At 38.9% G+C, this 26,983-nt stretch overlaps 1 protein-coding gene across 4 annotated transcripts in view; it reads left to right on the top strand.

Moving 5' to 3' along the window:
* The first annotated feature begins 548 nt into the window (after positions 1-548).
* CFAP47 (cilia and flagella associated protein 47) overlaps positions 549-26,983 on the top strand; it is a 300,169-nt gene continuing 273,734 nt past the window's right edge. Inside the window, exons 1-15 of one of the 4 annotated variants that reach the window (XR_011804865.1) lie at positions 549-1,001; positions 3,042-3,193; positions 9,844-9,959; positions 11,333-11,471; positions 12,948-13,176; positions 13,854-14,014; positions 14,866-14,999; positions 15,591-15,826; positions 16,508-16,697; positions 20,152-20,365; positions 20,737-20,889; positions 22,800-22,989; positions 23,139-23,235; positions 25,532-25,748; positions 26,399-26,643. Coding sequence is in view for 2 of the 4 variants with exons in the window: in XM_038173027.2 (XP_038028955.2) it covers positions 840-1,001; positions 3,042-3,193; positions 9,844-9,959; positions 11,333-11,471; positions 12,948-13,176; positions 13,854-14,014; positions 14,866-14,999; positions 15,591-15,826; positions 16,508-16,697; positions 20,152-20,365; positions 20,737-20,889; positions 22,800-22,989; positions 23,139-23,235; positions 25,532-25,748; positions 26,399-26,643 (2,635 nt within the window). In the remaining 2 variants the exon portion in view is untranslated. The remainder of the gene's footprint in view (positions 1,002-3,041; positions 3,194-9,843; positions 9,960-11,332; positions 11,472-12,947; positions 13,177-13,853; positions 14,015-14,865; positions 15,000-15,590; positions 15,827-16,507; positions 16,698-20,151; positions 20,366-20,736; positions 20,890-22,799; positions 22,990-23,138; positions 23,236-25,531; positions 25,749-26,398; positions 26,644-26,983) is intronic. The other 3 variants (XR_005262638.2, XM_038173027.2, XM_038173028.2) reach the window with 3 other exon arrangements.

The following is a 26,983-nucleotide window of genomic DNA, read 5'->3' as shown; positions in this document are numbered from 1 at the left end:
TTTACCACAACTCTTTGGGCCCGGCTATCCAGCCAGTTTCTAACCCAATGAAGCGTGCGCCAGTCCAAGCCAAGAGCAGCCAGTTTCTTGAGGAGAATGCTGTGGGAGACGGTGTCAAAAGCCTTGCCCCAACAACTACATTCATAATTTCCCCCCCCTTTCTTAAATATCCTCTTGCAGAGGCGCAAACAATATAGTTTCTTGGCCTGGCTGTGACCACTGGTTGGGCCCTTATCTGACATGGGGCAGCTTCTGGATTCTTCTTGCAGAAGCCACCCCTATGCCCCCTCCCCCCCCACTACCAAAACCTTGTCATGTAAACCCACTACAAGTAGCTATCTCAAAGAACTCCCTTCAGATTCCTTTATGTTACTTTTAGGGCTTGTAATGTCATACTGCCATTCTTTCTTCAGTAATCTACAGCTGTGTAGCTGTCACATGAATTTTTAAGGAAGAAAAATATACCTCTTAACATCCTTCCCCAGCATCAGAAACAAAGGCTCTCCCCTCTCCCTACCCCCTCTAGGTTTCTTGACCCATTTACAACAGTCTTTGTGCCCTGTTTGGAGTTCTAGCTATTGCCATCCGTGTCTGCAGCATCCCGCACTTAGCATTTGCGATATAAATAGCTCGAGCCCTCCTGCACTTTCAGGGGCTGATGTAATCCGAGGCAAACAAAACCTCTGGGGGCTAATCACGACTGAGCTTTGAGGTTTTGTGCGTGTGCTGCTCCCACTTCCTTCCTTCAAGCCAACCAAGCGCTGGCTTCTCGCCAGCCCCGCCGCCCCGCTCCGCGTCCGCTGCTTAGCGACCGTCTCCAGGCAGCAGCGGCGGCCGCCATGCCGGGCGGGCAGCGGGACGTGCTGGGGGTGCGCATCGCCCCGGCCCTGCTGCGCTTCGGGGCCGCGCTGCCGGGGCGCCGCTACCGCGCCGAGCTCAGCATCCGCAACCTGCGCGCCGGGAGCTGCCGCCTCCGGCTGCTGCCGCCGCGCCGGCCACAGGTGAGGGGCGGGAGGGGAGCGGAGCGGCCGCGGGGGGCTGCCCGCCAGCCGTCGGAGCGGTGCTGGGAGGCGAGGGGAGAGCCGCGGGGGGACCCGCCCGGGGACCCCTGTGCTCCTCAGGTGCCCCCCTTCGCCAGGCGGGGCCCTCGCCAGACGCGTGTCACTGTGCTGAAGGTGGGCGGTGAGCCGGGTGAACGGGAAGGACGGGGAGACGGTTCCCGGAGGCGAAGTTGTCCGAGTTGTCCGTGTGAGGATCCCGAGGAGGCAGCCGGTGCCCTGGGTTGCTCCTCGTGAGGAAGCCTGGGCGTGGTTCCGGTAGCACCTGGAAGGTGTTCTCCTGCAGGGCTTCCCGGGAAGCCCTAACTTTTTTTCCTAACTTTCGTTACACTGTCACTGAAGCGTTTTGGGATGAGTTGGGAGCTGTTGAGAGTGCTTCGTTTGGTAGGGCTGCGCTTATTCTCGGTTTTGTTAGTTTTCATCAGCCTTATCAATCTTTCACATGCTTCAGAAGTGGAAAGGTGCAGTCAATTTTAGAAGAGAAAAGGCTACTCCTCGTAATTTATGAGGATGGCAACTGTGAGCAAAAAAAAAACCCAAGTCTGTCATGACTTAGGCTGAATATTTTCATGCCAGTGTGCAAGAGATGCCCAATGTGAGAGCTAGGGGACAAGATTCCACTTTAGATGCTTGGTTCCAGGAGGTTCTGTCGCGCTGCTCTTTCATTCCCAGACCTGGTGCTGCTGTCCGTGAGTACTTGGCTCTGAAATGGGTGACTCAGTGGCAAGTTTTCTGAAGCATTACACTCGTAGTGTGCAAGAACTGAAAATTAACTGAGCTGCCACAGTGCACAGCTGAAAAATGCATTTCAAGGAATTCAGCTCACAGAGCAGTTTTCTGTAGGTTTCATTAAAAAATTGTTATTCCAGAATATTAATTTTCCCTTATACGGAATGAATATGCATGGGTGTTAATTCATTTTAGAGAAGACTTTGCGCACTCCCAAATCAAAGCATGGTTACTGGCTGCTATTTCAAAATCAACCCCATCATCTTGATGCATATTACATAACACATTTCCTTTAGTTGAGTATTTATACTGCTAGGGAAATTTTAAAGGAATCAATAAGTTGTAAATTGCCTTTATATATTCCAAGTAAAAATAGTACAGAAAACTTCAAGAATACTGGGATGACTCTGTTTCAGAAATAAAAGATTTATTAAAGTGGACATATACAGCAGAAGGCAGTTATGCATAGAGTGATGTGAGCTATAAGGACACTGAGGCATTGGAGAATCTCTTGATCTTGCTATGAAGCTTTCTTAGGAACGTGGTAGCTGTGGGATTCCTTCTACATGCTCGTAGATGGCTTATGTGTCCTCTGTTCAAGGAAAGACGTGGTGGTGTTGGATATTATCAGATGCAGACAGACAGCAACAAATCCAGACTACTTTTTTTTTATTTTTTTGAGGGAGGAGAAAGGTACTTTGTGTCAGTTGCTTCTGTTTTTTTTTCCTTTCCTTCCACAGCCTCCCTCCCCCTCTACCCAAAGAATCAGAGGTGCATGGGCCATTCAGGAAGATTTTTTCAATGTATAGTGATACTTTCATTTGAATTCCTCTGAGTGTAGGTCAGATCTACAGACTATTCATAGGCTACTTCAGATTGAGATTTAATCCTTGTTGCTCTCTTAGATACTGAAAAGATTCTGTATTAAGTAGGATCCGACCTTATGGTGCTTCAGAGGGTTTATGGCAACAGCAGCAAAAGCTAGAGCTCTCTTGAAAGGACTAGAAACAGTATTTTGTCAACTCATCAAATTACATTGAAGTGTGGATTGGGCATTCTTTCTGCCTTTCTGTTTTACTGTAAAAAGGAAAAAAGATAAACAACATGAATATAAATAAATAGGCAGAGGAATTTCTTTGTTCTTCAAATCAATCCATGTGTTCTCTGAAAAATGGACCATATGTACATATTTTTAAATCTTAAAAATGAAAAATTGATTAATTATTTGTTTGTTTTTTTTTTTTTGCACTGCAGTTTAAACTGATTGTGGAAAATCCAGAAAAACCTGTTGCACCTGGACTTCAAGTCAAAGCTGTTGTAGAATATTGTCCTGAGAGTGAGGAAGATCTTGAAGACAGACTACTGCTTTTAATAGAAGAAAATGTAGTTGATATCCCCCTGCTTGGGTATGAAGGTCAAAAGTTCATATTTTGCTGTTAGAGTTTTCAGTTTAATCTTGTGGAAAGTTTGTTAACACCTGTCACATATGGCTGCATAACTAAGCTATCAACTGTAATGAAAATGAATAGCAAGTTTCTTTACAATTCATCTCCTCCCCCCCCCCCCCCCCCATTCCCCCATAACAGCGCACAGGTAAGAAGATAATCAGGATGGTGGTGTTCTAAGATCCTAGAGAGGCTTTGAGTTCTTGTTTTCGCTTTACTCTTTATTGATTGTGATAATGCTGATGAATTCTAATTCTACACCAGCATTAGACAAGTTGAGTGGGTCCAGAGAAGGGCGACGAAGCTGGTGAGGGGTCTGGAGAACAAGTCCTATGAGGAGCGGCTGAGGGAGCTGGGCTTGTTCAGCCTAGAGAAAAGGAGCTCAGGGGCGACCTTATTGCTCTTTACAGATACCTTAAAGGAGGCTGTAGTGAGGTGGGGGTTGGCCTGTTCTCCCACGTGCCTGGTGACAGGATGAGGGGGAATGGGCTAAAGTTGCACCAGGGGAGTTATAGGTTGGATATTAGGAAGAACTTCTTTACTGAAAGGGTTGTTAAACATTGGAATGAGCTGCCCAGGGAAGTGGTGGAGTCACCATCCCTGGAAGTCTTTAAAAGACGTTTAGATGTAGAGCTTAGGGATATGGTTTAGTGGGGACTGTTAGTGTTAGGTCAGAGGTTGGACTCGATGATCTTGAGGTCTTTTCCAACCTAGAAATTCTGTGATTCTGTGATTCTGTGAAGTTGACATTTACTTTTAATGTTTTTTTTTTTTTCCCTTATTGCATCACTAATAATAATAATAATAAAAATTAAATAACCAAAAACACCAAACATATTGTTCATATTCAGTTGCGATTATAGTGAAGAACAGTTTGTTTAATTCTAAAGATATGGTTTATGTCACATGTGCAAGTATCATTTCATCAGTCCATGTGTTTTTGTGTGCATGTCTATGTGTCTAAACATACATGTATATGTCCTGTGTTGTGTATAATCTGTATATTGGTTGGAAAAGGTAAGTTTCTAAGTAATACTTCATCAGACTTAGGCTAGAATTTATCTGAGGATGAGGATTTGGGATGGAGTTGTTCTGGAGGACCTTTCTCTCTCTTGCCTATAGAGAAAAAACAGAATGATAACAGGTCCAGCTCTTGGGTGCCTAAGTTAGGGTAGGTGAATCCACTCTCTGCGTAAACTAATGCAAATCATGATTTTCCTGAAAATCTCAACATTAGAAATTCCGTTTACAGGTGGAAAGGAATTTCATTGGAGACTATTCAATATGAATTGTTTTTAAAAATAAATCCACAAACTCCTTATGTTAGCCTAACACGCATCAGGTTTTGCCTTCAGATGGGCAATACTTACTCTGTCATTTTATGTACCTGTCATGTTGTGATCTTTTTGTTTTTCCCTGATTTGCTTTTTCTCCTTTCATCTTAAGAGCACCGTATTTCAGTTGCATGCTTTTTGCTTCTTGGGCTAGCAGTTTCTTAGCCACAGGTCAAATGTTCATTCTACTGTTATCAGTCTTAATGTTAGAATACCCTGAGAACAAATGAAATAAATTGGTATTGTTACAATATTATTGTTATCGCTAACTTATTATCAAGTTTAATACTTAAGTTTTAGTATTATTTATATTGTTAACTTATGATATAGTTAATATAGACTGCCTTGGACAGATTGCACTTTGGACAATAAAGCTACTGGTAATTCCTTTCTGGAGAGGACTTTCAGTAGATAGCTAAGTATTTTAAATCCTTGTGTTTAATTATCTTTTGCAGAGGAAAACTTAACTGGGTATAACTGATTATTATCTTTCTGTGTAAAAATCAAAACTAAATATACTTAATACTTTTTAATCAGTCTTCTCCCAAATCAGGTTTGTCATGCATATATCTGTTTTTTATAGACAGATGATAGTTATTGCACCGAAGGGTCACTAAATGTCAAACATATATTTTTTTTAAAACCATAGTTTTGAATATGACATTTATCATTTAGAGAAAAAAAATATAGGTAGTATAAGAACTCATTGGTTGACAAATACTAGTTAAAAGCTTTTTTTTTTTTTTTTTTTTTTTAATAAAGATATCACTGTGAAATGTGCACAGAAGTCTTAATTTGACAGAAGACACTAAAAATATTTTAAAGGAAATATTTGCATATTCTGTTTTGGAGGGCCCCTGTGCTGTGTCCTGTCCTCTTCTTCCCTTCAACTGGAAATAGTATAATTTATTAGTATATTATTTTTATTAGTAGTATAATAAATTCCAGTGTGTTTTTTCTCCCTAATTAAAGGTTTTTACCTCTTTTTTCATTTTAAATAACATTTTATTGTTTCTGCTGATGCACCATCAATAATTTAATATGCATTTATCCTATATTTCCTTGAGTGTTGACATACATAATTTGTTTTTTTAAGGATTTACTTAGATTTATGTCTGTGTTGTATGTATTTTTTGACATGTGAAGAATTATCAGCCACAGATTTTGGCTGGTCCAAATACAGTGTTTATTTTTATTTTCTAGAGTGAATGACTCTAAGATTGTGTACTGGCAGTACTTTGAAAAAGTACTTGCACATCTAACAAACAGAATTACATTCTTGTGGGTAGTTAGGGTCTGGCGGCCGGAAGGTGTGGCGCTGTACGGAAAGGTGGAGCCCCTCCCTTGATGGACAGTAGCGTGTGGGCTGTGATGTAAGGAAGCAGAAGTGGCGCTATGGGCCTCGGGTAGATAACCCCATGTGGCTCGACAACAAACGCCATTTGCCATCCACCACATTGGTGTCTGTGAGCCGATGGACCGAGCGGCCTGGGGTTGGTCGCCGTGCCGTTCCTGAGCCAGGTCGCCACTGCCTCCTGAAGGCAGCAAGTGGTGCCGAAACCTGGGGAAGCTCCTGGATTCGGGTGAACGGCGACCGGAGCGGTGGGACCAGCCCGGCGGGGAGGAGGCTCCCGGACCAACAAGGAAGATGGAAACCCTTGTGCAGGGCGTATCCAAGTTGTGGAAGCTATGGGGTGGCTCGGCTGAGGAAGCCAGGGGTGCCGGTGGGGAACCAGAGCCTGGGGAAATCTGGGAGAGACCACGGCCATGCTAGCGTTCCCGGTCTGGGTGACAGACGGGGGGCAGAGGGTTCACTCACCAACAAACCCTAAGGATGTGCAAGCGATTGTTAAAGCCACTGCGGATAAAGGGCTTCATTCTGCAATGGTCTCCACCCTCATAGATGGTGTTTTCAGGGGAGACGACATGCTCCCGTTTGATATAAAACAAACTTGTAGACTGATCTTTTACGGGGGGGGATGATCATTTTTGAACGAGAATGGGGGGACAACTGTATGAGACAACTGGCCCAAGTAACTGGGGCGGATCACACACTGTATGGCTCTAGCCTGCAGCGGCTAATGGGTACGGACCCAACAGTGATCACCCCCCAGGCGCAAGTCCAGGGCCTGAGGACCCACGAAGGTATGGCAACTCGTGCGTCCAGAGAAGCTCCAAACAGCCGACGCCCCAACTTCAGAACAAAACTAATGAAAACTGAGTTTCTGTTCACAGGAATGGATCATCGGGCACCCCCGTAATCTGTATACCCCAGTGACAAGAGAAGACAATAAGTCAGCAAGCGTCCTGTCTAAGCCTGAGTATTCCACACTGGCAGAATTCAGACAACAGCGAAGCGGTCTCCGTGGGTGGGGGGCTGCGATGCCTTTGTGTGATCTTATCTTTGGACCTTGTATACTAAATAAGCTTGTGTTGTTTGTTAAAAGTTGGTTAGAGAAAGTTTACATTATGTTGGTAGAACACCAACAACTACTTTAAGAGTGTATTTACTCAGGGTTACCAGTTACCTCCTAGTTTTCTCCTGGTTATTGCGCCTTATGTTTTTTAGTTAGGTTATGATGTCTACGTCTTAAGATTGTTATATTTTAGCTAATTTGGTTGTGCATAGGGAGGGGGGAAATGTGGGTAGTTAGGGTCTGGCGGCCGGAAGATGTGGTGCTGTACGGAAAGGTGGAGCCCCTCCCTTGATGGACAGTAGCGTGTGGCCTGTGATGTAAGGAAGTGGAAGTGGCGCTATGGGCCTCGGGTAGATAACCCCATGTGGCTCGACAACAAACGCCATTTGCCATCTACCACATTGGTGTGTGTGAGCCGATGGACCGAGCGGCCTGGGGTTGGTCGCCGTGCCGTTCCTGAACCAGGTCGCCGCTGCCCCCTGAAGGCAACACATTCTAAAGTATGTGAAAGCTAGTTATGAAATTTCATAAACCCAAGATGTGTTATTGAAGTTGTTAATATTATTTAGAGTGGCCTCTTTAAATGTCTGCTACTTCTCTCTTACCTGTTCACTTATTTTCAGTTTTCTGTCTTTGGAATTGTTGTTTTTCACCTTTTATTTCAGTATGGATTATTGTGTATGTACAAATGTATAATTCTCTATGAACTTGTGGAAAATCTGGGTCTGCATGTTTTGCCCATGGAATCTTAATGAAAGAGAAGTTCATGGCCAGTTTAGGAGAAAAGCATGAAAAGATTTATCCTTTTTTTGCCAACATTTTGTGCAATTCCTTCGATCACATCTGCTGTTCATTTTAAGATAATCATTAGTCTGGGAAGCGCTTCACTGTGAATGTAGGAAAGGCCTGTTTTCCATACAACATCAGACTGCAGTAACTTTTAACTTATTTTTGTATCCACTCATTTGGTTAAAAATATCACCAAAAGAATTTTATTTCGATTGTGCCTTAGTGAAGTTAATATCATAGTTGTTTGATTTGCAAATGAAATGCCTTTTACGTATTTGCCTGGCACATGTGACTAGCTCCAGTGGTTAACCATATTGATTTGTCACTCATGTATTTCATACAAGTTTTGGTGACCACACAATGCAGTTAGTGTGTCTTGATCGTGCCATGGACTCTTAATGTGCTCAGTAATACAGATGTAATGAATTAATTTAGTAAATACTTGATAGCAATAGAAAATACTTATACTCAAGATTTGGGATTGTATTTCAATCAAACCAGAGAGTTATGGGTTGATTTTTAGTGTCTTTGTGTGTAAATGATTCGCTGAAACTCCACCTCTTCACTTTTTCTTTGAAGTATATTAATTATGATTTGTTTGTTTGTTTTAACAAAACATTTAGAACATGTTTGAAATTAGACATTCCCAGGGTAACTTCTCATCTTGAAGAGAGAGGGGGAGCCACAAAATAACCCCATCCTATGTTTAAATAATAATATTAGTGTGTGTGTGTGTGTGTGTGTGTATATATATATATATATATAAAGTAAATCTCCTAACTCCGTTCTCTCTCTTTTGTGTAAGGATCACCACTGTCTACTAGGAATTGTCATTAGAATTCATTTTTATTCCTGTCTACTTGAGTAGTTATGTATATGGGACTTGAGTAGAAAGATACTTAGTTTCGTATTTCTCATGAAACTTCTTGGAAGAATGTCTAAATAATTGGTACATGTTGTCAGGTCTTCAAAATAGTTTTAATTGTGCTCTGATCTTGATAGCAGTTTCCTGGTGCCTTTTTTTTTTCTCCTGGTGTACCCCCACCCACTGGTTTAAACCATCTATTTGAAGAATTCAGTATTTTGTTTTGCATCACAATAAATTATTAAATAGAATTAAAACCAAGTTGTTGCCCAAGAGGAAGTTCATTTGTTTCATTCTGATTCCCTTCTCCCTCCACCCCCATCTCCTTTCCTTCCCACCACCTCCCACTTGCTTGCCCCTGTACTTTGTGAAAGAGCTTCTGTGGGTAGGGTCCACCTAGCTTGGCCTAGGAAGCTGTCTTCCTTCTGTTAGTCTTTGGTGCGGCGCTTAGTACAGGCCACGAGATGCAATTGTTCCTGCATGTCCCTATTTGCAGTTAAGAGGGGATGGACGTCTGTGCTCATGTAAAATCCTAATTAATTTTGAACACAATTTTACATGATGTCAAACGTGGGCTTGTATTAGGAATCGGGGCCTTCATGAGTTTGCTGAAGCAAGTAGTAGTTTTTCATTAAGTCTAAGCCGTACCCAATCCAGTGAAGTAGTCATGCTTGCTGATGCTCTTAAATAAGTAACAGCAAGAACTTGTGTCATTATACGCTTCCTATGTTTTAACGAATTTTGCTGAAGCCATGTGAAGTATCTATAAAACAAGAAGACTGTAAATTGAAATTGGCATGCATGTTTTTTCTCTACTTTTAGTTCAGGCAGCTGACGATGAAAGACAGTGGATGTTAACTTTGGAGATACGACCAACTCAATACAGTGAACACTTTTCTAGTGAACTGTTTAAACTACTTTGTATGACAAATAGGTATTTAGAGTTAAATAAAAATGCATATATTCCATTTTGACTAATTGCTCGAGGCTAGCTTGTTTTAAAGTTGCAGTCATTAGTTCTTAAATTAAATGAATTAATAGATCTTTTTAATGTATTTTGTACTGCTGGAGTGAGTTGCATAAACATTAGTAGGAGGACTAGAAGAAAAGCAGAACTCTTCCAACGTGGTGCTTAATCAAATTTCTTTAAAAATGCAAATGTATTTTCAACTTTGGGGAAAATAAAACCATGCCTTCTCTCTGCAGATTAATTCCACGCTGTTATCTGGAAACTGATTCAGAGATTAATTTCGGTACAGTGACTGCAAACAGTAAAGTAATTAGTAAAGAGATCAATATTGCTAACCATGGATCATCATCAGGTAAATATTAAATATGCACTGAATTATGAAAATATTTATTTTCTTAGGAAATGTATTTTTTTGTGTGCGAGTTAACTCCTCAGTGACTAAGTAGGAATTAACTGAAGTTCTGCGTTATTTCTATTATTCCTATTATAGCTAAAGGTTCTTGTATTGGGTTTATGTGGCAAAGTTTTGGTAGTGGGGGAGCTGTAGCAGGGGCCTCTGTGAGCAGAGCCCCATGTCAGACCAGAGCCAGCTCCAGCCAGCTCCAAAAGGGACCTGCTGCTGGCCAGAGCCGAGCCAGGGAGTGATGCTGGGTGGGCCTCTGGGAGAGCAGAGTTAAGGAACGGGAAAAACACCATGTAACAGCAGCTGGGAGAGAGGAGTAAGAACATGTGAGGGAACCAGCCCTGCAGACCCATAAGCCTTTTTTCCATCAGATTTTCTCCCCCTCTTTCTTCTGAGGAGGGGGAGTGAGAGAGCCGTGTGGTGGTGCTGAGCTACCTACCCGTGCATTCTGCAAGTGATCCATTGGCCAAATGCAAAATTAGAATAAAAGCAGTGGTTAGTGAAGAACTTATCGAGGGCAGACAAAGGCAGAGCTGCTCAATCTGTGTGTGTAGTCTCTGAATCGGAACACAGCAGGTTGTGCTGGCAGGCATCATATAAACTACAGCAGCAGAAGTGCTGTATGCAGCCTGTGAATCAAGGCATTTCATATCTCGTGCTAAAAGTATGAGTGCTTTGTTCCTGCTTCTGATGTCATATTAGAGATCAGCTGTTGTTTGAGGTAAAACAGTGTGTTTTTCCTACAACATTTGAAACAATTTCTTGCTACCTATAATGGCAAAAAATTAGTGCTGCTGGTGAAATACACATTTACGAATCTTTTCACATTTAAACAAATGTTTGTATGTCAGAGAAAGATTAACTGTTCTCTTCTGCAATGAATTGGATAGTGTATGAATCAAGCTATGAAAAGTGTTGCTATTTGCAGGTAATAGATCTCTCTTTGGATCTGTGAAATTTCTAGACTGTGGCTGCCTAGAGCTGTGCATAAAATATTCCCAAATTTATAAAAATGTTACTTACAATGGCTTTGTGATATAATCAGTTCTGTTTGGAATGTAAGTACCTTTCCTGTTGCAATGACAGCTTGCACAGTTGGCACAGTTACATTGGATATGTGGATGTTTAATTTCAAAAATCCTGGGAAGAATGCTGTATTCTGTTAGAAATAGTTTTGGAAAAGGTTAACTTTGTGTTTCCTGTTTCCATAAGAAAATGTACTGCTTGTAAATGCCTGCTTTATGCCATTTATGAATGCAAATGTTTCATAGGAAAATATTGATCTACAACTTCTAAGTTGTGCAATGTATTATTCCTTTTAGGTACATTTGAGATATCATATGATGGGGTTGTGTTACTTAACATAGAACCTACCAGTGGAGTGGTGGAGCCTGATTCTTTAAAGGTGGTCAAAGTGGCTATCTGTACAGATGTCCCAAGAGTCATCAAAGAAGTGATAAAGTGAGTGAGTATGGCTGATGGAATACAGGTCTATACATTTTTTAAAATTAATTCTAAAGATTTTACTATGAATTTGTTTACTATATATAAATAAAGCTCCCTAGTGTCAATTCCCGTCTTCAACGCTTATTTTCATTAAATGAACTTGATGTTTATATTATCTCCGTGGAACAATGATGCACAGGTGGTGTACCTGGCTGTTTTTTATAGAATTTTCTTGTAAGTTGTAATTACATGGCATGTGTGCACATCTCTGTGTGCTGCTAACCAAGAGCTTCTGCATCTTCTACCTGCAGTGTTCTGTACCTTCCACACCACCAATTTTTTCTGGATTTCTATAACTTTGCTCTTTTTCTTTTGGTTGGATGTGTTTCACTAGTCTCAGAAAACATTATGATGTCCATTGGTGTATCTTATTTTCAACAGAAGGAATCTGTTCATAACCATTAACACTTTCAAGAATACACTGTTTTTATGTTTGCACCTAGTCTTCTTTCAGATTGTAAATATAGACTTTTTAGGCAGCGTCAGAATTTGGAGTTGATACAAATCTGGAAAGCCCTTTTCAATCCTATATTCTTCTAGTAGCAAAAAGGGTATGTGTGTTATTTTTTCCTGTTCTGTTTCGTTATGTTACTTAAATTAAGAAGATCTTTGACTTAAAGTTGAGCTCTTTTTCCTGTTCTTGCATTTTGTAGCCCTCTGGAAAAGGAAATTAAATTAAAAGAGAAGAGTTCTATTAGTTATTGACAGAGGAGCCTATATCTGTATTTGGCATCACAATTGCATCCACCTTCATATGGAATGTGTTTCTCCGGTTATTGAGTTTCAACCTTTTGATTGCAAAGTGTCACACATTCTGCCTTTCCATTTTTGAACTCCAGGGTACTACTACTGTCTTCCTCACCCCATGTTGGTTAAGCAGCCACTGCCTTCTGCAGTCTAGTTTAGACTTGTACAGTGTCTGTACGACCCTTCGGGTTTTGTGCTATCATCGTGAATAAGCATTCAGGAAGGAATAACAGCAGTTCTGTGCTTTCTCAGATGAACTTCTTCCCCAGTTGCCTGAGAGGAAAATTGCTAAGTATACACCAAAATAGGGAGCTAGACACAACAATTGTCAGAGGTAAAAAAAAACAATATATCATCTGTGGACATCTCTGATTCTTTTGAGATGTTATTCCTATTGTTTCAAATAACAGTCTTCCAACAAAACAAAGAAAAGTAGGGGGAAGGAAAAAGTGAAAATTGTAGAAGTCTCCCCCAAACCTCACATTTTAATGTGTGATTCCTTCTGATTGGATATATATCTATTAGGTGTTGTATTGTCTAGTACACATTTTTTTGCTTAGGTTATCTATGGAGAGATGACAATTTGCGTTGAAATGCTTTGATTTGATTTAGTTTTGCATAAAACAAATTGATTGTTTCTAACATTTTTGTACATTACCTGTTATATGCTACTGTTACTGACAGAGTGGAGTTGGAAGGACGTGGCTGCACTGAAGTATGGATCAAAGCTGTTGTGGTTGAACAAATTCTGAAAGTTCTAGGAGTGTCTTCTGGAAATGTATTGGAATGCATTAATTTTGGATCAGTTTACTTTGGGTCTTCAAAGACTGAACAAATATGTTTATACAATAAAAGTCCAGAGTCTATGGACTGGGTAGCAATACTGGAAGACAATAGCATTGGAGGAGAGATGGTAAGAAAATGTTCTTTATTTTAAATTCAGTTTAGTTGAAGACTCGTTTTTATTTCTGCATTTACATTCTTTTTCTCAACATTCATCTTCTAGCAGTGTTTTCTATGTCATGCTATTTCCTGATCAATAAACTTCCTGTCACTTCTGTCCAATCAGCAAATTGTTTACTATATATTTACCTTGGAATTATTTTTTTTCAGTATTTCTGTTTCACTGTGTGACACCGTAGCATTAATGATGTTAAGTACATTTTCCCTCCTTCTCCACCTCCTCTGCCCCTTTTTTATTTTTATTTTTTCAGGACTAGTTATGCTTGATTTACTGGATTTGTTATGAGTTAGTGGATTTGTTATGATGAAGCTATATAGCAGTTGTCAAAACACATTTTGATTTTCCAAGGTGTTAAATGCTTAGTTTCACTTGCTTTTCTCTGACAGTGAAGTAATCTTGAGTAAGCATCATGTTTTATAAAAAAGGGAATTAAAAACATTGACATAGAAGTAGTTAATTAGCTGAGTGATATGGAACTATGTCTTACTGGCATTATTTACATTATGTCTTTCTATTTGTTTTGAAAGATGTGAAACCATGCATGGGGAAAAAAGCAAAACAAAAGGGTAGGTAGAGCAGGCTGAACTGTTGATATATCCATACTTTGATTATTTTTTTTTATTTAGGGAACAGATCTTCAGAGGAGTGCAGATGCTGTTTTACAAGATTTAAGCCTCATAAATAAAACAGAAGATGTAAATGTTTCCACTTTGATCCTGTGCTTTCCCAATCAAGGAACCTTACTACCTTATGAGAAGTCTTTTCTTACATTGTGCTTTAGTCCAAAGTGAGTTATTAATAGTCCAAATTACAAACAAGCCAAAAAAAAAAAAAAAAAAAAAAAAAGTTTGCTTCTCTACCACGTCTTTTTTTTTACATAATAGTTTAGAGAAATCATTTTAAGTTAATATGCAGATTTTTTTAATTACTTGATACTTATGTGTATTAAAAGAAATTCCTTGGTGTGATACTAAAAATGATAAAGCCAAGTCAGAAGTGATTATCCGGGAGATGTCTTATAATTCATTAAGGATGCCTTTGAACCAGGAATTGGTTCAGCTTGTTTAAGCTGAAGAATTTTATTAGATTTTTTGCAAAGGGAACTAATTACTTCTCCAATTAAGTATGTTGAATCTCTAAAGATTGTTGAGTCGTGTGGTGTCAAATTAAATGTCTTTTCCAGGAGTGCAGACTTATTTCATGAAGATGTCGCGTATGTGCAGCAATAGTAAAGAATAGATATTTCATTACCAGGAGAACGAAACATTTGCAAGCTTTCCTTGAAATTACAAAATAGTAGACGTAAAGGAACATTTCTCCTTCAAGCAAGGGGGAGAAAAAGAATAAATTGAAAAAGCAAATTTTCTTACTGAAACTTCTTTAAAGATTACACGCACATGAATCACTTATAGAAAACTTTTGTAGATGTATGCAAATGGAAAAGATACCAAATGACTAGTAGCATAGTCATATAGATAGTGTTCGGTTAAATTTGTTACTTTCCCGTTTTCTGAACTGAAGTGTAAAGGTCATTTAAAGCTGTAATTGATAGCAACAGCTGAATTAGATGATGAAAAATGTTTTTTTTTTTTTTCCTTTTTTCTTTTGTCTAGTAATTAGATATTGTGATTCTTACAGGAAATTTAAAAAGGCCTTTGGAGTGAATGACTTGTCACCAAAACAAGATTATGTACTGTTTCTGAGATTTGAGGTTGTTGGGAATAAAGATGGCTATCTGAAGGCTTGTGGTGATGATACCACACTGATCACAAGTATGTTACAGAAACATATAGTCACTATCAGAAATGTATATCTGGATGATAAGATTGTATATCTTGATTTTTGTTTCTTAATCTTCCACTTCTTAATTTTATGGGAAACTTGTGTCTATCTTATATCAATTAAAAAAAAAAATACATCTTTTAAGCCTCAGCACAAAAAACAGTTCTAATCACGAGTAGAAAGAAGAACTAGTAGTGTACGCCTAAAGCTTAAATGTAATGGTAAATATTTGGAATAGAGGGGAGAGGAAACAAACAAACAAACAAACAAAAAAAACAGCAGCTGTTTGCAAGTCACCAGCACTTTGGTAATAATTCTGTGTTTTCAAGCGAGTATCTGTTCATCCTCAGATTTCTTAATGAAGGAACAATACAGTACCTAGCTGCCATTATAAGTAAGCCTGAGTTCAAAGTTTATAGAAGACTGCATCATAAATCATACTGTATAACTGTATGGTTCTGCTTTTGCAACCGTACAAATATAGTATGAATTTTCTGCTTGTTAGCTAAAACAAGTGACAAGGTTTATTGTGTTTTTTATTTCATTACTATTTAATGTGTGTATGTGTCTTTCTAATACAGTGAATCATCCTCATCGCACTGAGCTGGCTCTGAAAGGTTCTGGGATTCCTGTCATGTTAACTTTTAATCCAGGACCAGTTATTAAGTTTATGGACTGTTTCTCAGGTGAACAAACACAAGTTGTGTGCACACTCAAAAATGAATCTGAGTCCCTTCCAGTAAAATTCAGTTTCCGCAAGACTGCTCACTTTAATATTTCTCCTGAAAAAGGAAAAATAAAAAAATGTTCTACAAAGGTAATTACCTCTTTCCCACAGATTATGTAGACAAAGAGATTATTTTACTCTACATGGGTCAGTACTATATATATATATTTTTTAATTAAAATAGAATAGTTCCATGATATTTAATATCAGCCAAATGTATATTTTTTTTTCCTGTTTTCGTAGAGTCATTTAATGCTCTTATCTGTACTTCAGGAAGCAACAGGTATTATTTTTAATATGGAAAAGATAATTGTAATAATAAGGAAACTTGATGCAGGTTTTGCCTGGCTTTACTTTTTTGGGGGGAATTTTACTGACTTGAGCAGAGTAATTTAGACTCAAACCTTTGTTAGGATTATTTTCATTTCCTTCACTTAATCACAAATACCTGAGTAACGTATTTCTTCAACGGAGGAAGCTATGTTAATTTTAAGTTGAATATGGAGGCATTTATAATTTAACAGAACTCTAACTCAGGAAGCAAGAGAACAGTGTGTCTCAGAAGTGAGTTAGCAAGAATTTGATGATGTTCTAATTTGTGGCATGATACATATATTGCTAGGCTAAGTGTAGCCACTGGCGTATTTTTAAAGCACGGGGTTAAATACAGATCTTTAGGAGTAACTGGGAAGGGAAGTAACTCAAATAGGTAATTATACAATTTACTTGCTTTTCTTTCCTTCATCATGTCTCATAACTTTTCTTTTACAGGATGTGATATTTTCATTTTCTCCGCATCAAATAGGAACATTTAAAGTGAAGCAAGTTGTTGATATCATTGGTACAGGACTAGAAAACAATTTACAGGTTTCGAAGACAAAATCTTTTCACCAAATATACCTGAGCTTGATTGGTGTGTGCAAATCTAAGCCAAAAAACATTCTATTCAAGATTAATCCTGGTAAGATACTAAAAAGATAAGTGCAATGTGATAAAACACTTTTAGAAGTACACTTTTTTAACATTTTTGGAAAGATTTTTTCACTTACTACTTTAGTTTTTTAAAAAAGTAATTTCTCTTGGGAGTTGAGAGAATGCTCAGCTGCAAAATGTATACCCCAAAAAACTATTAATTGATGGCAAGAAAAAATGGTTTGTATTTTAACAAAAATTGAATTCCTAAAGCATTTTCCTAATTATTTTTCATCGTATGTTTATTTAACTTTTATACATCAGAAAATGAAGGTTTCAGTTTTTGACAGGTGCCATTACACAGTGCTAATATGCTCAAGTTTTCAACAGAGAGAGGTAAAGCACAGGGGAAAAAAAGTTAGATGGAGAACAGGGTATTCTTTATTGGCTGTAAGTCACTACTGCCAAATGAATTTGCCAGTTAATACTGCCTGCTAGCTGGCTGTATCCATTGGTTCTTCCCATCTGATGAAGCCTATGACAGCATGAAAGTATTTCAGGTGATACAGTAGTTGGCCTCTTGATAAATTTTTCCTCGTGTTATCATGTTCCCAATTTGTTTGATGAACAACCACTCAACAGTAGATTTGACTAAGCCCGTTGCTGGAGTTTAAAACCAGTCATGGAAAAATGACTTTTTTGTGGCATCAAATGTGCCGTAGTATCTGCAGGTAGTACTAGTGCAACAGCACTGTGCTGTATAGTGGCGCATCTGAGTTCTGTGCGTAGATGAATTAGAGGAGGGTAGCTGAATATTCCTTAACATACTGCTGCCCACTTGAAGATGTGTTGATTAATGGAAAAACAGAAAGACACTATCCATTTTATTCACTGAAAGTATTGAGGGGAAGTAAAAACAGGAAGTCATTGGATGAACTGTAGAGTCGCCTACAGAACTGCTGTTCTTTCTACAAGTATCAGAGTGGTTGATAAGCTACTGGACTTTTTAGTTACTTTCAGGTAGGCATTTCATATCCAGGGCAATCAAGAATTGATGAGAAACTACAGTTTTAATAAATCCCAGAACTTATGATGCTTGTTTATATGAAATCCAGAATCAGTGTTTTTCCTCTTTCAAAAGTACTATTAAAGTATATTTCTGTAGATCAACGTTTTGGTTCATATTTTGAGTCCTTATGAAATACGTACTTATAATACATTTCCAAACAGCTCTTGATTGTATATGTGTATACGGAATCATAAAGTGGCTTGGGCTGGAAGGGACCTTACAGATCATCTAAATTCAGTCACCCCGCCATGGGCAGGGACACCTTCCACCAGAGCAGGTTGCCCAAAGCCCCATCCAGCCTGGCCTTGAACGCAACCCTGGATGGGGCATCTGCAGCTTCTATGGGCAACCTGTGCCTGGGTCTCGCCACCCTCTGAGTGAATAATTTCTTCCTTGCATCTAACCTAAACCTACACTCTTTTAGCTTAACCCTGTTACCCCTTATCCTATCACTATCTTTTCTGATAAAGAGTCCCTCCTTATCTTTCCTGTAAGCCCCCTGTAAGTACTGAAAGGCTGCTGTAAGGTCTCCCCAGAACCTTCTCTTCTGTAAGCTAAATAACCTCAGCTTTCTCAGCCTGTCTTCATAGGAGACGTGTTCTAGACCTCTGATCTTGTTTGTGGCCCTACTCTAGAACCACTCTGATGGGTTCAGGTCTCTCAGGCTGGGGGCCCTAGGCTGAATGCAGCACTCCCAGCATTGTCTCAAGAGAGCAGCATAGAGGGGGAGAATCACCTCCCTGGACCTGCTGGCCATGTTTCTGTTGATGCAGCCCAGGGTACGGTTGGCTTTCTGGGCTGCAGGTGTACATTGCTGGTCCATGCCGAGCATTTTGTCTAACAGTACCCCTAAGCCCTTCTCTGCAGAGCTGCTCTCTATCCATTCCTTGCCTAGCCTATATTCATGTTTGGGATTGTGCTAACCCAGGTGCAGTACCTTGCACTTGGCCTTGCTGCACTGCATGAGTTTCATATAGGCCTGCCTATCAAGGTCCCTGGGGATGGTATCCCTTCACTACAGTGTGCTGACTGCACTGCACAGCTTGGTGTCATCAGCAAAATTCCTGAGGGTGCACTCAATCCCACTGTCCGTGTCACCAACAAATTGTGCTGGTCCCAGTACTGACCCCTGAGGAACACTAGATAGTGATCTTCGCTTGGACACTTGAGCTATTGGGTGCAACCATCCAGCAACCTTGCCCACTGAGTGGTACATCTGTCAAGTTCATGTCTGTCCTATTTAGAGATAGGGTTGCTGTGTGGGGCAGTGTCAAAAGCTTTGCAGAAGTTCAGGTAGACAATGTCAGTTGCTTTTCCTTATCCGCCAATGCTGTAACCCTGTCATAGGAAGCCACCAAATTTGTCAGGCAAGATTTGGCCATATACACATATGCATACTTTTACATATATATATATATGTATATGTGTATATATATATATATTTATTTATTTCAAATGGTAGTGATAATCAGAGTTTAAACTTTAGTCATATTTCTTGATTTCCTTCTCATATTCCTTGGTGGCTGTCAGCTTTTCAAAATCCTGTTTTCTACCATTTATTCTATTAGTGACCGCATTCTGCTCCAACTTGCGGGATAATAGAGATGTTATGAGGAACATCTCTGTTATATAGGCTACTGATACCCATGTTTTGCTTTTAAGTTTCATTGTGGTGTGGGGGGAATGTGAAGGTTTTCAGATCCTTATATCAACGGACTGTGTTTTCCTGTTCACTTCTCCCAGTCTCTGTGGATGTGTTTTTGTGCTTGCCTGTATGTCTCCAATAGTTTGGACTATAGAAAATAGCTATTCTTGTAGCCATTTTAGACAAATCAGGGTTAAGGCTAAAGTAGATAGAACTACTGTGTTTAATGTATCAGTTTTTGTGGGGGGAGGAAGGTGCAGTGCAATAATTATTTATTTTTAGTGCTGCTTTAAACATAGGTATCTTTATATAAGGAGAGGTGAGCAAACACAAGGACTTGTTGCTGTCATTATTTTCCTCTGTGATCTATATGTGCTTTTCTAAAATTTCACTGAAAAATTTTTGAGCTCTCCTTTATGTTGTAGTAGCTTGGGAGTCTTTGTCAAAAACTTGCTTTTGCAGCCCTTGTGACAAGCTTTAGGACGCTGCAGACAGTGCCGTCACAGTTGTGGCTCTAAGTGTTTGGTTGTGTGTACATGCAAGATAAAGTGCCCCAGCTGGACACAATGGAAGTGGTTTGGGCTCCAGTATTTGTTTGACTGTGACTAAAGTTGTTGGCTCTTATTATGGTACTCATGTCTGAGGAAAACAGTAGGATGGACAACTGCTGGTTGGGTTGCTGGGTGAACAATTATAAATTATGAAATGTTTTGTCTGATATAGTACTTTGAATTTTGTTTTGAGAGGTCAAGTATAATTGTATGTAACGTGTTTTATTTGAATTTTAAGGTATAACACCAATGATTTCCAATGCAACTGGACAGTTTGTAGCTGATGGCACAGGACAGTGCACTGATATTGCACCTGTGGCAATACTTAAATCAACCCAAACACAAATTCATACTCACGAGATAAACAGAAATTATAAGGGTGATGCGTTTATAGCTTTTCCTAATGACCGCTCTGCCAGCATTAGGCCTAGCGAACGGAATAAAAAATACAGGTAACAAATTAAGCAAATATAATATTTAAAAATAATAATTTATATATACTGCACAGTAGATTAAGACTCATGACAGCTTACTGTCTTTTTTCAGTCTGAAAGTTGTCTAAAATTCATTAACCTTGAACCTCTTGCACCTCTTTTTTTGTGTGTGTTTGTATTTGTGTGTGTGAAACTACAAATGTAGCTATTACAGTTTGTGTTTTATTTTTATGGTGGCCTTTACAAGGTCAAATATTAATAATAAGCTGTGATAAAAAGAATGTTTGGGGTGAAAAATATATGTAGCAAAATCAATCTATTATAGTTCTAAGAAAACCCAGAATCATTTAATACAAATAATGAAATTGTGATTCTTTCTCAATATTTAGGACTATTTTTACGAAGACTGAGAGATATAATTACATAGATCCACAGTTTTCTTATACTGACTATGAACAACTGTTGAAAGAAGTACACAAGGAATACTATGCCGATTTCATTTCTAGTTTAAGGCAGTGTCGCTTGCAGAAAGATGCCACCAGGTAAGACTTTTGTTTGAAGGATAAATAAACACTTGAGGCTTGTATGAAAAATATATGTATACATGCAGAATAGATTTAGTGGCACCAATCTTATGCCGAATTTTATCGCATCCAGAAATGCTTATGGTCTTGGGATCTTCATTTATAAAGTATTCAAAACCAATTTTGATCAAGCATTGATTTAGACACTTGAAGATTACTTCCAGGGTAAAACTTAGGTTCAAGGCCATGGAACTTGAAATAAAACCTACGATGAACTTAAGATACCACGTTTTAAGAAAAGTTGCTTGTGGCTCATTGCAAAAAAGTGTTTATGGTTGTGCTGGAATCTTTTTTTATATATAATAAATTGTATGTATTTCTAATCAATATGTGTAGCTCACCAATAGTGATGGGTTCAATATGTGAGTTATAATATAACTTGTGTAGTGTAACTAAGATCAAAGGATGGTGCTGGCATTCTAGCTTTAGCTAACACAAATTTATGGAGTAAGAATTTGCTGTGTTTGCTTGGTATGTTGTGGAGCAAACCTTGGAAAACTATAGTCTGGGAAAACTTTACATGACAGTTCTGATGTTTTTAATTTTATTAAAAATAAGCATTTTATTAAAAAATAAAAGCCTGTAAAACCTTCCTCCAAAGCAAGAGAAGTAATACCTTAAGACTGGTAAGTCTCAAAACTTGTTATTTAAAAATGTATATGGGCAGAGGGTTATTGTTGTAGTTTTGTTGCAGGAAGAACGGCCGAAAACACGACAGGCACTAGTATGGTCAGATCATGCTCCCCTTTATTACCAAAATAGCCTGACTTCTATAGCAAACTTAACAGGGGCGGATAGTGTCTCACACAAGATTATTGGTCAAAAGCACTCAGACAAACAACTGCAAGAGAACAACCCCACCTGCAAGAAAACAACCCCCTTGTGATTAGCAGTCACGTAGATCCCGTCCTTGAAGCCAGCTGCTGGCAACAATATTTTTCTAAATTCCTCAACTGGGCAATGTGGAAGCACTGTCATGGGAACTTCTCATAGTCGTCATAGTCTTCTCATAGAGTTGGTTTGCTCAGCTGCAGCAAGTCATGGGATCTTTGCTGTTTCAAAAATCCCTCAACATAGTTTCAATTTTAAGTTGTTCTGTGTACATATGTCATGATTCAAACAAGGCCTGCAGAGATGGATGTATTGTATTTTTTTCTGCATGCACAGGGTACATGGTTTTCTTGGAAGGCACTGGTATTGTGCTGTTTCTGTGACCATAACTTATATGACCATAACATATTAAAGGTGTGTTTCAAGAGGAGCAAGAACAGAAAGGCACATTTCACAATTACCAGATGAATTTATGGTTGTTATTGAAGTCAGTATAATTTTCTAAATACTTGATATGATACCTCTGTGTAAGTTCTCTGGAAGTTTAAAATTGCATAGTTGCAGGTGAAATTGATTGGTGCTTAACCAAGATCAAGAAAAGGTAACTGATCAGAAAATTAAGCTGTAAGTGGCCCAGCTCAAACATACACATATTAAAAGATCCTTTGTAATCTTGTCATTTGTTATCTTTTAAGTGTGTCACTTTACGACATCATTGTTCTTTAAGGTATATTCTAGACATGATATAATTACATTTTGGTAGCCATAATACTTTTAATACATTTAGATAGGCATGCAATGGTTGACAGTTGTTAACAATGGTTAACAAACATGCAATGGTTGTTAGTCCTTGTCTAAACAATAAAAGATATAAAAGACTTTTAAATGCATTTGTTATATTTGATTTTTTTTCTAATGAAATATCCTCACTTAAAGTATTATTTGTTGTATTAAATAATCTTAGGTAGTTTAAAGTGTAGAACATAAAACGCTCAAAATTCTAGATTTCCCTATTCTTTTTTTCCCCTTGCCTATAGGCAGTTTTATATTTATAATAATTCTGTGAGCATAGGCCTTAAACCTGCAGAAGGACTTGTGTCACCAAAGATCTCAATCACAGATCTTCACAAGGAGGAGTTACAGTTCAAAATGCTTTCTTTAGATGAGAATTGCCCATTAATTAGTCGAAGACTGTCAGCAAGTGCGTCTAAATCTTCAGTCAAAGAAGTAAGTTTAATGCTTCAGTAATAATGTAAACATAAAATGTTTAACACACAGACACACACACGTGCACACACACACATGTGTATATATATATATGTATATGAATAAGAATTTTGGTTCCGTTCTGAGAAAATGTCTTGTGCTTATCCCAGATTTGGAGCGGGCTTAGTGCTATGCCATCTTCTACCCAAGAGAAGGAAGATTGTAGTCTAACTTTGACACCCAAACAGCTTCATCAAATACTAATTGGTAAGATTTTTACTTTGGTTATTAAACAAATATGGTTGTTATAAAAGCACTTATTTGTAGCAACACAGTGTGTGTTCATAATTTTTCACCTTAAATAGAAAATAGATTAATTCGGTGGTAGCTTGATATATACATTAGTGTTTAACTGAAGCTTTGTACTCAGCAGACGATAGGGAGATAAAATTAGGTATTGAAGTGTGAACGGAGAGCTTTCTTTAAAGACCAGTTATGGTATGGCCCGTTAATGAGAAAAGAATGCTGCATAATATGAGGGCAGCTCATACTCTTATGGCTTGTATCGGGTAATATCTAGATCAGCATTAATATCATCAATGTTTGTGGGAGTCTTCAAAATGTTTCTTTGAGATAATAGTAATGGCCCAACAGAGTACAACTTCTTCAGGATCCTCCTTCAAAATAATTCCAGTGGGAAGCTCTGTGATGCAGAGTGCCTTCTAAAGTTTGTGAGGGGTTCATCTATTAACAACATGTTGGACTGTGGTGCTTTCAACCTGATGGGCAGCTAAACTCCACCACATTTTTCTCCTGCTCCCTTTCCTCAAAGGAACGGGGGGAAAAAACATGGAAAAGGGCTCAAGGGCAAGGATAAGGTCAGGGAGATCACTCATCAATTACTGTCATAGGCAAAACAGATTCAGCATAAAGCATGTTAGTATAATTTATTGCCAACTAATATCTGACTAAAGCAGTCTTCTATTTCTCTTCTGGAGAACTAAAAGCAACTAAAAATGGCTTCCCCCAATACACTCTAATCTGCCTCCTCCTGGTCAGTGCAGGGAAAGGGGGAACGAGAGTTGTGGTCAGGCCATAGCGCTTTGTCTCTGCTGCTCTCTCCTCCTCACACTCTTTCTCTGCTCCAGTGTGGGGATGCTGCCCATGTCAAGCACTGCTCCCACACGGCTCCGTCCCACAGGGTCCATCCATCCATCCCTCAGGAGCAAACTGCTCCAGCACGGGTCCCCCACAGGTGGGCAGCAGCTCCCCCCAGACCCCCTGCTCCTGCGTGGACTCCTCTCCACAGGCTGCAGCTCCAGCCCAGGGCCTGCTCCTGCAGGGGCTCTCCATGGGCCGCAGCCTCCTCCAGGCCACATCCACCTGCTCCATGGGGGCTCCTCCACCCATGGGGGGGCTGCAGCGTGGAGATCTGCTCCATGTGGGACCCATGGGCTGCAGGGGGACAGCCTGCTCCACCAGGGGCCTCTCCACAGGCTGCAGGGGAACTGCTGCTGCCTGCCTGGAGCACCTCTTGCTGCACTCACCTGGAGGGCTGCACGTTCTCACACCTCTTTCCCGGATGGTGTTGCATGACGTTTTTTCCTTTCCTTAACTGTGCTTTCCCAGAGGCCCACCCAGCGTCACTCCCTCTCTTGGCTCTGGCCAGTGACTGGTCCTTTTTGGAGGTGGCTGGAGCTGGCTCTGGTCTGACATGGGGCAGCTGCTGGGCTCTGCTCACAGAGGCCCCTGCTGCAGCCCCCCCACTACCAAAACATTGCCACATAAACCTAATATAGATATTAAAACAGGTCTATTTTAAGGTCACAAGGCCCTGTCATATTATTTAGCTTCAAAATGAAAAATTTCATTACTTTCTGGGTTGTCTTTTTAATTTTCATTGAAGCTAGAACTTCAGTATTCTAGCTGTGTATACCAATATATTTGGGGAAAAGTAAATAATAAATACCATAAAAATAACCATATAAATAGATAAAGTATGTACGGTTTTATAAAATGTTTGATTAGTGCAATAAGCAGTGAAGTTTGCAGACCAGCATAAAAATCAGTGATAGCAGTAAATACAGGAGAGATCATTTTGTCACCACAAAATATGTAATTTTGGTTTCAAATTATGAAACCAAATTGCCACATGTCAAGGAACAAATAAAATAAGTACTCTTATCGTTAATCGTTGTTTTTCTAGCCAGTTAAATATGTGATTAGTTAAAGAAAATATTTACTAATACTGCCTTCTGTCATTAACACCTTGCTTTTCCCATTTAAATCGCTGTCTAAGACAGAATTAAATAAATATTGGTGTTGACTTTTGGGTTGCAATAGGTAGGAAAATATATACTTCCAAATTTAAATGTGAATTTGTTCCACCACAGAGTTATTTTAGGTAAGTCAGTAAATTTGGGGACTAAAATGTTTTGATCAGAATTTGTTAATAGTTGTGTTTCCTTAGTAGTTTAGTGAGTATGCTTCCTTTAGTAGTTATGTTTCCTTGTGTTAATTTTCACTATTTAATGTTGAAGATCTTATTTCTTCTGTATTCCAGGTCCCTCTACTATGGACTTTGGTGATGTTTGTGTGTACTCTACAACTGCCAGAAAACTACATATCGTCAATAACTTGTTAGTCCATATATGGATACAAATTGAGATTGAAATAGATGAACTAGAGCAAACAAGTCCACTGTGTCAGGTGGTGCCTCCGCTTACAAAGACTTATATTCCAGTTGTCTTTGAGACAAAAAAGCTTGGAATGTTTAAAAAGTAAGGTTTCTTATATTGTTTCACATAATTAATTTGCATAGTAGAATAAATAAAAATATCATGCGGCTATTTTAAACTTGGTGTAATTAAACTTGGTGAACACTGATTTGTGGTAATATCAATAACATGCAGATTTATGTTGCAAAAATTTTTTATTAGTTTCTTTTTTTTTTTTAAGTCTGTTGTGGCAAGAGCATATATAACCACAGTGCCACCTGTATATCAGCAAAAATTGTGCTGTTATACTTTATATGGTAGGATAAACTTTATGAAAATACTGTGCTCTTTCTGTCAGTCTTGCATCTCTGTATCTGTGCTTGTATCTGTTGATACACTTCCTTCTTGGTAAATTTATAGGCAAACTGTTTTCTATATATCTGGTGTCAAGGTGGAATTCTCATGTTATAATGCTTTTGTGAACAAACAATATGAAGTTGATAATCCTATGGGATGATTTTCACCTTTCAGGTGGTTTAAGTTGCATGTGAATCTATTACAGATAGCTTTTTTCTTGTCAGTCTGAACTGTGTTCCTATTCAGTTGTTTCCTGTATTTTCTTCCTAATGATTAGATTTCACATAATTTTTTCTTTGACTATAGCATAATAAATCTAAAAATGCTATTGAGAAATATTTGTTTTTATACTACAGATCTTTTACTTACACAATAAACAACAAACATCCTGGGCACGTGCTGGTCATTGCAAATGCAGTGTCTGTTGAACTCCAGTTGTCTGAAAGGGAAGTGATTTTAAATCCTATTCCTGGCTACTTGGCAGAGACAGAATTTAGAGCAACTGTCAGGGTATACAATACCAGAAACCATTCTGCTGAGTTTACTTGGAAACCTGTAACTACAGATAAAGGAACTGCATTTTCTATACAGCCAGCCAAAGGTATGCTTTGCAAATACATATGTATTCATGTATCTTAAGTGTCAATAATGTTAAATAAGGCAAACATCCAGGTGATTATGTAAACTGTATTTGGTTCAGCATCAGTTTATCCCCAAAGTAGTACCAGATCAGAGTGTTAATACCAGAGCAGCATTCCCTATGTAAACCCTACTAGCATGTGCTAAGTCCAGTTTGTTGTTTCTGTGTCCAACAAACAGCTCTCATGTAGCCAAATTTCTGAACTCAAATTGCTGGTATCTAAAAAGTGAGGCAGCCATTTAATGGCAGTTACCAACGTCACACGGCTCTTAAAGAGCTTTCCAAAAGTTCTGTATGAACA

Source organism: Anas platyrhynchos, chromosome 1 (assembly GCF_047663525.1).
Source record: "Anas platyrhynchos isolate ZD024472 breed Pekin duck chromosome 1, IASCAAS_PekinDuck_T2T, whole genome shotgun sequence".
In the NCBI taxonomy this organism is placed as follows: Eukaryota; Metazoa; Chordata; class Aves; order Anseriformes; family Anatidae; genus Anas; species Anas platyrhynchos.
This window is presented reverse-complemented; position numbering and strand designations above follow the sequence as displayed.